Source organism: Drosophila novamexicana, unplaced genomic scaffold (genome assembly GCF_003285875.2).
Source record: "Drosophila novamexicana strain 15010-1031.04,08,12 unplaced genomic scaffold, DnovRS2.1 tig00001222-arrow-arrow-pilon, whole genome shotgun sequence".
Taxonomy (NCBI): Eukaryota; Metazoa; Arthropoda; class Insecta; order Diptera; family Drosophilidae; genus Drosophila; species Drosophila novamexicana.
The window spans coordinates 1089115-1101305 of record NW_020824845.1 but is presented as its reverse complement, the minus strand read 5'-3'; the positions used below and the strand labels follow the sequence as shown (position 1 = coordinate 1101305).

At 37.8% G+C, this 12191-nt stretch overlaps 1 protein-coding gene across 2 annotated transcripts; it reads right to left on the bottom strand.

The window, feature by feature from the left end:
- Window positions 1–1425: 1425 nt before the first annotated feature.
- LOC115766740 (host cell factor) lies at window positions 1426–8149 on the bottom strand. 2 transcript variants are annotated; one of them, XM_030710705.1, is made up of 13 exons: window positions 8061–8149; window positions 7353–7823; window positions 6931–7240; window positions 6476–6687; window positions 6224–6412; window positions 5938–6089; window positions 4595–5788; window positions 3260–4534; window positions 2978–3197; window positions 2738–2913; window positions 2415–2666; window positions 1921–2281; window positions 1426–1857 (listed from the first exon to the last, which is right to left on the bottom strand). In XM_030710705.1, exons 2-13 carry the CDS (start codon window positions 7687–7689, stop codon window positions 1715–1717), a joined length of 4821 nt encoding a protein of 1606 aa, XP_030566565.1. In that variant the 5' UTR covers window positions 7690–7823; window positions 8061–8149; the 3' UTR covers window positions 1426–1714. The 2 variants fall into 2 exon arrangements, with proteins under 2 accessions (XP_030566565.1, XP_030566566.1); XM_030710706.1 differs by having other exon boundaries at window positions 1427–1857; window positions 5944–6089.
- Window positions 8150–12191: the final 4042 nt, after the last annotated feature.

Below are 12191 nucleotides of genomic sequence, written 5' to 3'. Positions count from 1 at the left end.
TATAAGCTATATTTATATATATATGTATGAATATATATATATATATATATATATATACACTCCTTACCTATAACTATACGATATATATATATGTATATATATATATATATATATAGGTAAGGAGTGTATATATATTTCGAAAGATTTATTTTTTGAGTTAAAAAAGAACGTTCAATAAAATTTCCAAAAGCTTTTATAATTTTCAATAATTTCAGAAAATCTATGCATTTATTTAGTCATTAATCTACAAAATTTGAAAGTATTCAATGGTAGAACCAAATTTCATTAATATTTCCGATTTTATTATACATTATTTATTTGACCCTAGCGACGTCGGGGCAATTCTTCTAGTATATATATAAGAGAGCTGCACGACTGATTTTAAATATAAAAGGGAAAGCAAATATTTTTCGGTAGGACGCTACAATTACACAAAATCTACGTGATTATTTTCCTGTGAAGCTCTCTATAAAGCATGTAAATGTAATAAAATCGTTTGTATATTGCAAAAGATTAAAATAATACTCTGTGAACTAAGATATGCTACGATATGATCCGAAATCCAGTTGGAATTTGAGTCTTTAGCTAAGTAATTGAAATTAAATTGCATCGCAGATTGCCCGAGTTATGTTCACAATCCATGTGCAATAGAATTCAAGCATTGACTGTGCTTAAACATAACTAGAAACATTCACAACGTATAAATCTACATTTTGAACGTGTATAAAGAAGATATGCAATAAGTTTAAAATATGTACATACTTATAAGTATAACATGTAATTAAATCGCCAAAAAATCACTAGTTGTTTCATTACTTTACATCTGATGCCGAAAATTAAATACCCTTGAAAACATTACAGATTTGTACCAAATTCTGTAATAACTGAGTAAATTTTAATTATAAACAAGTAAGAGGTTCTAGTCGGGAGCTCCCGACTAGGGGATACCCTGAACCCTCCTCTTCCAACATCAAATGCATATATATATTCTATTTTAGAAGCTATATGTCAAGTTTGGTGACTCTAGCTCTTATTATTTACCAAAATTGCCTAAAAAACAGGATATCGATATCGATTTTTATCGATTGCTTGAAAACGGAGTAAGTTATCGATTATCGGAAACAAACTCGATCTGCGCAGGCACTAGGAGCACCTACATCTAATTTCAAGTCTATAGCTCTTAAAGGTTCTGAGATCCTTGCGTTCATACATACGGACAGACGGACTGACGGACGGACGGACTATTGGTGCTGATCAAGAATATATATACTTTATGGGGTCGGAGATGCTTCCTTCTGCCTGTTACATACATTTGGATTTTGCACAAATACAATATACCCTTATACCCATTTTTAATGGGTTCAGGGTATAAAAAGAACCAAAGATACTTTTTACTATTGTAATTTATTATGTAATTTTATTATAAGTAATTTGGGCAGTATATAATAGTTTAGAATTCATTTTTATTCACAAATTTTATCAATTAATGTGTTACTTTCGACTTTCGGACTTAAAACAACATGTGTATTTAGCATGCAAGCATATACTTATTTTAAACTAATACATCTTACCACGCCCTTCCTTGTCTATTATTGACGGTGGTGAGGATCCTTTTCTAATGGAAGCATTTTGACAACAGCATTTCCTGGATCCTGTTACTACCGAGGACACTGTACAGTTTATTTTCAAATTAGCCTTGAAATGTATATGATAATCATTCCAAGCCCTGCAGACCAGTGCTTCGGGCACGTTTTTGCGGTGAGCTGTAGCTGCTTGCAGGAGACGCGGCAATTTTTTCCTGGGTACGCTTTAAGCTAGTCGTATTTGCGGAACCTTGCAACTTGGTTGTAGTCGGATCTAAGAATTGAATGTAGATATATTTTGGCTTAAAGGAGAGAAAGTTAATAAATCAATATTTACCTTGTAGCCATCTGACTTGCGTCGCAGGGCCATATCCCTTCTGATTGCGCGCAGCAATTCGGAAGATAATAGCCGGTTTATTGGAGCAGTCAACATGTGCGTTAGACAGCGATGCATTGGGTACTGTGCATTGGTTTGCCGCCCCAACATAAACGCGAACAAAAGCCAACTGTGGTGATGCCACCTTGTCTTTCGTAGTGGGCTTTACTGCAAGGTAAACCGAGTACTCAACGATTTCCTTTGTCTTTTGAGCTGGAGGAGGTTCCCAAGTTAAGTGTGCACCCTCCTTAACATCCTTGGATATCTTGATGGCCGACGGGGCTCCAGGGAAACCAGGTAGGCAGGTCTTAAAGCTCGAGATCTAACAAAAGAATACAAACAATATCTTAAAAAGAAAGCTCACAAATTTTACAAAAGCATTAAAAACAAAATAAAAATAATTCAAAAATTTTAAACTTGCTTGGCTTGTGATCGTAAAAAAAAAAACAACAAACCTCCCCCCATTCGCCTCGACCACATGTATTAAGGGCAGCTAGGCGAAAACGATAGGCGGTTCCTGGATCCAGACTGATGCGCGGATATTGAGCTAAGTCTGGCAGATTATCGGCGTCAAAGTTTTCAAGCTGAGACTCGTTAAAGTACTTATAATCGATATAGCTAGTTACAGTATGTGAAAGTTCCTTGAATATGCCCACCGTATGCCACTTATCGTTGTCGTCAACTGTATTAGAAACTGTGACAGGGACCTAAGGTACGAAAAGATAATCGTAAATGTTGGATTCCTAAATTTCACAACCAGACAGTCAAAATTACTTACATTGTTGTCATTGCTGTTTTTGTTTTGTTGTTCAGTTGATTTGTAGCTTGTACTGCTAAGATGGGCGGCTGACGAGCTATCAAGTAGGCTCCTGGCTGCCTGACTTGAATCTGCCGAAGCGGTGGCCGCTTGCATTACAGCTGCAGAAGCGAGGGCCTCCAAATGAGAGCCGTCTACTATAATATTGAATAAAAGACCAAAATAAAAAAAAATCCCGTATGGAAGTGGAGCTACACTAACCGTTTTGGTGATGATGCCGGAGAACGGGAATCGATAAAGGGTTTTGCTCTAAGTCGGATTCGCTTGTAGTTGATATCGCAGTGTCTTTGAAAATACTACCGCTACTGCCCAAAGCCTCACCTGATTTTATTGTAGTTAATATATTTGCAGCCTCAGTCTCAGATGCCGTTGGCTGATTGCAGTCCGTTGCAGTGGTTGTAACGACTGCAGGGAAACCAGACTGCAAACAAAAAATAATTGTTTTTAACCAATTTTAAACAATAATGAAATATTTATGTTTACATTCGAGTCGATATTCTCGGTTGAGCGTGCTCCAATTACGGAATTTCTATCTCTAGTTGCAGTTAATGTTTTCTGAACATCCGTAGTACTACTAACACCGGAAATATCGTCAACAGTCTCTGGAATTTTAATTTCTGGCACTGTATCCTGTGCATCAGACATTATGGTTAACGGTCCAGTGATAGGCGTTGCCGATTGAACTAATGTCGGTGTTGATGTTGAAGTTGCGGCGGCATTATCATCTTCAATGTCTTCAGGTTCTCGGGCTTCATTTTTAAGCGGCTTTAGTAAGTCGTCCGCACCGTCTAGTTGCTCAATAATATCATCGATAGGATCGGTTTCGGCGCAAGCTGAATCAGCTATCGTGGCAATTGTAACCGCTGGCTCAACAGCACTGTTGTCCTTCTCCTTTAGCTGCACGGCCGCAGTCTTTGCTGGCGCACTTCTGGTAGCCAATGTCAATGTGCGTTGACCACCTCCATGACCACTTGCACCACCAGTGTTAAAAATGTTGACAAATCCCTTTCTCGCAGCCGTTGCGCCTGGCAACATTACCAACTTATTTGTGGAACTGGAACCTGGTGAGCCAATGCCGGAACTTGCACTCATTACTGTAACTGGCTTGCCACCAATATACACGGCAGTTTTCTGCGCCAGTGACGTTCCGGTGAGTTTCTGGGACATTACATGGCTTGAGCTTCCAGACATATGTGTGGAGGACGATGCTTGTGGCAAGGTCAGAGTGATGGGTCGCCCAGCAGCACCAGGTGTACCTGGTATGTTGCGGACCATCTTAACGTTACTTTGATTGGATATTATAGCACGCTGTCCGCCAACGGCAATAGGCGTAGCCGTTGTCCCTGTCGAACCAACAATGCTCACTATGCTCGTACCGCCTGTCGAACTACCAGCACTGCTCACCACAGAACTAGCCGGCACTGTTCGTAAACTGGCACCAGTGGTAACAATAATGATTTGCTGGTTGCCTATCTGAGTGCCGTGCTTGTTGGTGATGACGAAAGCTGGCTTTCCCCCCATCACATTGGGCGTAACTTTGCCCATCTGCAGAATGTTCGAATTCTTCATGATCAACTTGCCGCCGGATACTGTATGAGGTGATACCAGCTTTAAAACATTGCCAGAAACTATTGGTTTTTGTTGGTGCTGCTGCAGAGAAGATTGTTGGTGTGAGCCAGGCGCTCCAGTAGATGTCGCCATTAAATTTTGACCTGTAGCCGTTACTGTCTTTGACTGCACACTACTGCCAGATGTTATCTTGTATGAAAAATAAAAATAAATAAAGCATTTTTAAATCGTACTGGCTTATAATCTTACCTGAATTTGTGTAGAGCCGGAGGTCAGCTGTTGATTACAAATGGAGATGGCCTGGCCCTGGGTAGCACTCTTTGCAATATTAAAGTTGACCTTAGGTAACGTCTGCACCGTCATACCTCCACTGCTTGTTTTAACAAACTGCAGCTGTACATTTGAAGCCAGGTTAAGTGGTTTTTGTATGAAATACTGTTTGCCCCCAACGGACGTAGTAACAGTTGCTGCCGGGGAGCTTGTCTGCGATCCGCCGCTTGATAGCTGCGCGGTGGCGCTGGGCTGAGAAGCTTTTAGTATTGTTGTGGTAGTTGAGCCACTTCCGCTATTGCTATATGTTGTGGCTAGGCGTAATGTTTGGCCAGCGGGCACGCCAGTACTGGTCGATACACCAGGAAGAATGCGCAACGCTCCTGTCGATGTCTGGGAGGTGAGCACTATTCCACTGGTCCCTGCAGTGTTTGCTACACGAACGGCAACATTTTGAACACCAATGTTACCCTCGTTTATTTGAGAAGCCGGGGCAGAAGTCGTTGCAGAGGATATGGTTGCAGCCAACGACGTCTTAGAAATGGACGAACTGGGTCGAAACTTTGGCATAATGGCGCTGCCTCCGCTGCCGCTGTTTACCGGGTTGATGCTTGATGCAGTGCTGCTAATAATCGATAGTTGTGATTGCACGCTAACTGTCGCTGACATTGAGGGGATTGTTTCCGAGGAAACAGACACTGTTGATGAGCCAGCAGCCTTGACTTGAACGGGGCTACCTTGCGTTTGTGGCAGCGTCTGGGCTACGAAAACAGCGCTGCCCAAAGCCTGAGGTTGTCCAACCGATGACTTGGCTAAAGCCGTAATAGGCTGCCCAGTACCCACTGATGGACTCTTGGCTCCAGTCAGATGCAACACTGAAATTGGGTTTTTTTCGAACTTCAATGCAGCAGACGCTACTAAAGGCGTACTTTCGGATCCATTGGCGGTGGTCGTGGGTTGTTGAATGAGAGTCTGACTCTGACTATGGCTCTGCTTTGTGCTGCCTATTGCTGGTGCTTGATCGATCTTCTGAATTTGAAGCACATAGGCAGCGGCAAAGGTTGTAGCCGTCCACGAAAGCTCCAGCGCATGCGTGGATGCACGCACTAATGCTACTTTAACTGCATAGAGTGGTTTCGTCACCTCCAGGTACCATAAATCCTTACAACAGACCTATACAAAGGAAGATTACTACTTAATGCTTCGGTTTCAATTTTTCACGGGCGGAAAAAGGGTGAAAAAGGGCAAGGTATACCCGCTATATGGTATATATATTTGTGCACTACACAGAGTTTACAGTCTATGATAGCAGATCATCTCACCCTAACCTGGTTGTTCCAAGCTTTGCGGTAACCGTCTCGGCCGGACCATACGTACAGACGACTTTGAATGCCAACGGCGCAATGACCTGCTCGTGCCCTTGGTACATTTTCCTCAACGGTGTCCAAGGTGACATTCTCCCAAATCATTGTATCTGAAAATATAAATATTAATAAGTATGTTGATGCAAATGAAACTTAAAAAATTACGGAACTTTCATATAGTTTGTTAAGGTGATAAAACTAGTTCAAAGCTTTAGCTATTAAATCTTTATTGCAAAATAGGTACCTAAATCAAGAACGGCCAGTGTGTTTGTGCATTTCCATTCCCGCTCAGTGGTCGCTTTTGAGTCATTAATCACTAACGGCACCCATCCGCCAAAAACATACATCTTGTTTGCAATCATTGTCGAGCTGTGTAATGAACGCGGAAGTGGAGATTGGCCTCTAGTACGCGGTTTTTCCCATGTCATGGAATCTGCAATTCGAATGGACGGGTAAGCTAGAAGTCTTAGAGAAGATTCAGTTTTAATTAGAATACCAGTCTCAAGTAACCATAAGTCGCCCAAACGGCAGCCACTCATTCCTCCATATACCAGCAAATTTAACTTGCCAGTATCTTTACTTGTAAAGGATATTCCAGTGTGGGACTCGCGTGGTGGAGGGCTATCTCCAAATGTCTTAGGAATTATCCATTTTCCGTTGTGACTATGTACCCCACGAGTATCCAATATATACAAATCATTCAGATATCTATATAAAATAAATGGTGTGTTTAAGTAAGTTATTTTATTTTAGTATTAAAAGCATCTATAAAATAAATATGTAACTAGTTTTGGCAGACACTAAATTTGCGTAATTGTTATATGAACCGGGAACCGGACCACCCCTTTTTATTTTGGGTTCCAACACACTATAATATACTGACTCCCTGACAAAATTATTTTACCATAAGCACACATTCAAATATATATTAAATTTTTGTTTGTTACCTACTTTGGAATATTATTTTTTGGGTCATCCGATTCATTTGCCAATCCGCCAAAGAGAAATATTTTGTCCCCCACCATCGTAAAGCTGTGACCTAAACGAGGACATGGCGACAAGCCATTATCTGGTGACTCCGGATACATTTTTCTCCACTCCCACTTGGTTGCCTGAAGTTCGTAGAGCTCATTTGAATATTTCCCATATTCAATCATGCCGCCAAAAACAAACATGCGTGTTCCCTCCACGACAAACCCATAAGCAGCACATCCGTTCGGCACATCACCTTTCAACACCGGCACATACCATTGATTGGTAACTAAAAGAAAAAGCGAAACAAAATGATTAGTCTCGAGTCCTAAAATATTTTTTATGCGTGATAAAAGTTACTACTAATTACTAAATAACCCTCAACATCTAATATGGTATACCTGTATTATAAACGTGCAGCTCGTCCACAATTCCTTCATTACCACCACCAAAAACTACCATAAGTTCCTTTATATTTATTGCGCGGTGGCCATGTCGCGGCCGCGGTTGGGGACCGGTTGGATTAAGGACACGCTTCCAACGAAACCCTGAATGATTGTTGGTCAAGTTATGATGTATGCTTTCCGTTTTATATGCGTCTAAGTCCATATCGATCCGTGCCAAACAGTTGACCCCAGAATTTTCGATGTCTGAGCGTATAATTTGTTCAGAGTTGAGCTCTTCGGCCACTGCAACTCCCAAGGAATTATTCGATCCAGTAAACTCCGTACTTTCCATATCACAGAGCTATACTTTATACCACTTATATATGAATATCGACAGAATCTGGGAAGTTTGCTTCACTATGTTTGTTGACATTAAGCAATCTAGCCAAGTCAATCAATACATGAATGCATTTTATTTTGTAGAATCTGAAAATAAAACATAAATTGTATAAATTACAAAAGTAATATGGATTACAACGAAGGCAAACTAAAATAACTTTTAATGCGCACTGTATATGTACATGTATGCTCGCAAATTTAGGTTGACCTGGCAATGCTGCCAATGGACGCTCTACAAATATATCAAATTTTAGTACCATTTTATCACAAATATTAAATAATCAATAAAAACGAACTTTACTTTTTCGCATTATGCACTCTTACCAATTTATTAACTGTTATGAGTTGTAAATTTTAGTAAGATCAATGAATTAAATGCAACAAAATCAATACACAATGTGCAAAAAAAGCCGAAGAAAACGACAGCGACACATATAAGAAACTGTCGCAAGAAGGGAACCGAACTAGTTCAGCATACACAGTCAGGGATGCTATTATTACCAATATTTTAAAAATATCGATGTATAGATACAGGGTTATCGAAATACTAATATACTAAGAACCATTGTAATTTATATAGATTGGAAACAGCTTAAGGGTTAAGTACATATATTATCATGCTTCATTGTTATTCACATAAACTAAAACTCAGGATTTTAATTGTTGGTGCTCTGTATAAAAGAAACAAAATCTTAGCAAGTTTTTTCGGCTGAGCATGTAGTCGTAGTTTAGGGTTCACCATGAAACGATGGTTTTTCAGTAGCTGCGTTTCCCTTCGGCTCTGGTATACCACCTGCGCTTACCGCTCTGCCACCTTGGTCTTTATAGCTTCTATATATGCCAGATAGGCATATATCGATTGCTTGCATTTTCATCGATAAGTTTGCCAGTGAGGGTAAATATTTTACGTGCGTCAAATTAGCGGCGGTGACTTAGCGTCGAATTTTGGTACTTGTTATCGGAAAACTATCGGTCACTTTCAAATGCATTTATTTATGTTTTTAAGCACGAAACCAAATAAATTTAAATGCAGAATTGCAAAAAATTAAATTATTTACTATCTACATTCATTTATTTTTGAATTTTAATTTATAATATGGGTAAACAAAGGGGTTGAAAAGTTAGGTTTTCGCCATTCTTTAAATATCTTAATTCAGGGATAATGGCCCCGAAAACCGCATACACACGATTGAAGTCTATAGTTTCACCTATCCAATCGTGAAAAAATTATAAAAACCGATCAGCATGTTTTTAAGATATTTGTACTACAGTGCAGCAACCTCGTTGCTAGCCCCATACAAAATGACCGTAAAAAATCACCCTTGCACTTGAACCCTAATAACTTTTCTCAGGGATAATGGCCCTCAATGCACGGTATACCAACTTGAAGATACATGTTTAAGGAAGCTTTACGCATTAATTCTAAGCAAATCGAGCAGCCAGTTTTTTAGAAAAATGGCAAAATGTAAGCACACCTCATGTTGTTCATTCAAAATGCCTATCGAGCTACTAGCTCCAACGGGAACCGAACCACTGCTCGGAATCAGTGTTGAACAATGTTATAAAGTATTGGGCGGGAACAAATTAATTCAAAATACTTGTATATGAAAGAGAAATGCAGTAATATATAAAATAATTGTCATTTTACAATAAAACATTATCTTTGGTAAAATAGACTGCTGCAAAAGACGATACCTATGCATTTAAGTATTTATGCACGTATCATAACAAAAAGGTGGCAATATTTCAACCTATATTATTCTATTTCTCCGATAATGGCCCCAAATGCACGGTAGTTTAACATATAGATCGCGAATTATCAATCATTTTGCTTTTTACATCAAGAAAATCGTCCAGCCAGTTTTAGAGAAATTCGCATTTTTCTATTTTTCTTATTATACCCTCTGTTATGCAAAAAAAACTAGCTGGCAACATTACATACTTAACATATTCATTTATCAAAATGGCGACGATATTTCGACCTTTATTATTCTATTTCTCCGATAATGGCCCCAAATGCACGGTAGTTTAACATATAGATCGCGAATTATCAATCATTTTGCTTTTTACATCAAGAAAATCGTCCAGCCAGTTTTAGAGAAATTCGCATTTTACTATTTTTCTTATTATACCCTCTGTTATGCAAAAAAAACTAGCTGGCAACATTACAAACTTAACATATTTATGTTAGGGGCTGCCAACTTATGAAGAATGCAAACATAATGATATGGAATATATAAAGATGCCAGCTTGTGAAAATAAGTAAAAGTATACATGACGATGAATATTATGTAATCATGATATTTATATTAAATTAATATACTTTATATATATTGAAACATTCTACATCTCTATGTTTGCATTCTTCATAAGTTGGCAGCCCCTAACATAAATATGTTAAGTTTGTAATGTTGCCAGCTAGTTTTTTTTGCATAACAGAGGGTATAATAAGAAAAATAGTAAAATGCGAATTTCTCTAAAACTGGCTGGACGATTTTCTTGATGTAAAAAGCAAAATGATTGATAATTCGCGATCTATATGTTAAACTACCGTGCATTTGGGGCCATTATCGGAGAAATAGAATAATAAAGGTCGAAATATTGTCGCCATTTTGATAAATGAATATGTTAAGTATGTAATGTTGCCAGCTAGTTTTTTTTGCATAACAGAGGGTATAATAAGAAAAATAGAAAAATGCGAATTTCTCTAAAACTGGCTGGACGATTTTCTTGATGTAAAAAGCAAAATGATTGATAATTCGCGATCTATATGTTAAACTACCGTGCATTTGGGGCCATTATCGGAGAAATAGAATAATATAGGTTGAAATATTGCCACCTTTTTGTTATGATACGTGCATAAATACTTAAATGCATAGGTATCGTCTTTTGCAGCAGTCTATTTTACCAAAGATAATGTTTTATTGTAAAATGACAATTATTTTATATATTACTGCATTTCTCTTTCATATACAAGTATTTTGAATTAATTTGTTCCCGCCCAATACTTTATAACATTGTTCAACACTGATTCCGAGCAGTGGTTCGGTTCCCGTTGGAGCTAGTAGCTCGATAGGCATTTTGAATGAACAACATGAGGTGTGCTTACATTTTGCCATTTTTCTAAAAAACTGGCTGCTCGATTTGCTTAGAATTAATGCGTAAAGCTTCCTTAAACATGTATCTTCAAGTTGGTATACCGTGCATTGAGGGCCATTATCCCTGAGAAAAGTTATTAGGGTTCAAGTGCAAGGGTGATTTTTTACGGTCATTTTGTATGGGGCTAGCAACGAGGTTGCTGCACTGTAGTACAAATATCTTAAAAACGTGCTGATCGGTTTTTATAATTTTTCACTATTGGATAGGTGAAACTATAGACTTCAATCGTGTATATGCGGTTTTCGGGGCCATTATCCCTGAAGTAAGATATTTAAAGAATGGCGAAAACCTAACTTTTCAACCCCTTTGTTTACCCATATTATAAATTAAAATTCAAAAATAAATGAATGTAGATAGTAAATAATTTAATTTTTTGCAATTCTGCATTTAAATTTATTTGGTTTCGTGCTTAAAAACATAAATAAATGCATTTGAAAGTGACCGATAGTTTTCCGATAACAAGTACCAAAATTCGACGCTAAGTCACCGCCGCTAATTTGACGCACGTAAATATTTTAAAGTAAGAAACTATTAATCGAAATCGATTTATTTACGCCTCAAGGTATGCTAGCTAGACAAAAATGCGTCTTAATCACAGATATGAGTGTTACTCACTGTTATAATTTAAAAACAATAAAAACTCAATTAAATATTGCTAAAAGCTAAACACTAAAACTGTTCTTACATCGAGGTGTAGACAAACACGTTTTTGACTACAAATTATTGAACGCGTTCTGTAGGGTAGATTCTACGGGCTTTCGCTAGGTGAGAAATTATCTGCATCTGATAGTTCAATGCAAATTTTCTAGAAAAATGCTGTAGTAGTGTTTAGCTATTCGGTACTAAAGATATTTATACAAAAATCCGTTCTGCTCGATATATGTAAGTATTTATTCAAACTAACTAAGTATTACGTAACGCTCTGGTTAAAATCTTTGTAACTTTCAACCAGTGCCATAATTTAGCTAATATAATAATTGTTTCCCAACAGTCATTGCTTGTATCAAACATGAGGAAAAAATTATATTTTAGAATTCAGTTTGATTAGTTATGTATGGATTTCATCACAATAGTACCATACAAGTAAATATACACTTCTGGGAGACTAACAAATCAACATTTTTACAAAACAGCTTATAAGTTTCATTACAACTTATAAGTTTTTTAAGTTGATTTTTTAATAAATAGATTTCCTTATATACTCAATATTAAATAAAACTCATCAATGGATGCAAACACATCTCGGCAGATTGTACGCATTGTTAACGATATTGTTCCTGATGAGCTTGTCACTCA

Excerpts from the sequence above, each read along its gene's own strand:
- LOC115766740 (XM_030710705.1), bottom strand. The coding sequence starts at position 7,689 with ATGGAAAGTACGGAGTTTACTGGATCGAATAATTCCTTGGGAGTTGCA. Across the intron at positions 7,241-7,352 it reads GCTGCACGTTTATAATACAG|TTACCAATCAATGGTATGTG; the intron begins GTATACCATATT and ends TTTTTCTTTTAG. Across the intron at positions 6,413-6,475 it reads CTTATGGTTACTTGAGACTG|ATTCCATGACATGGGAAAAA; the intron begins GTATTCTAATTA and ends TTCGAATTGCAG.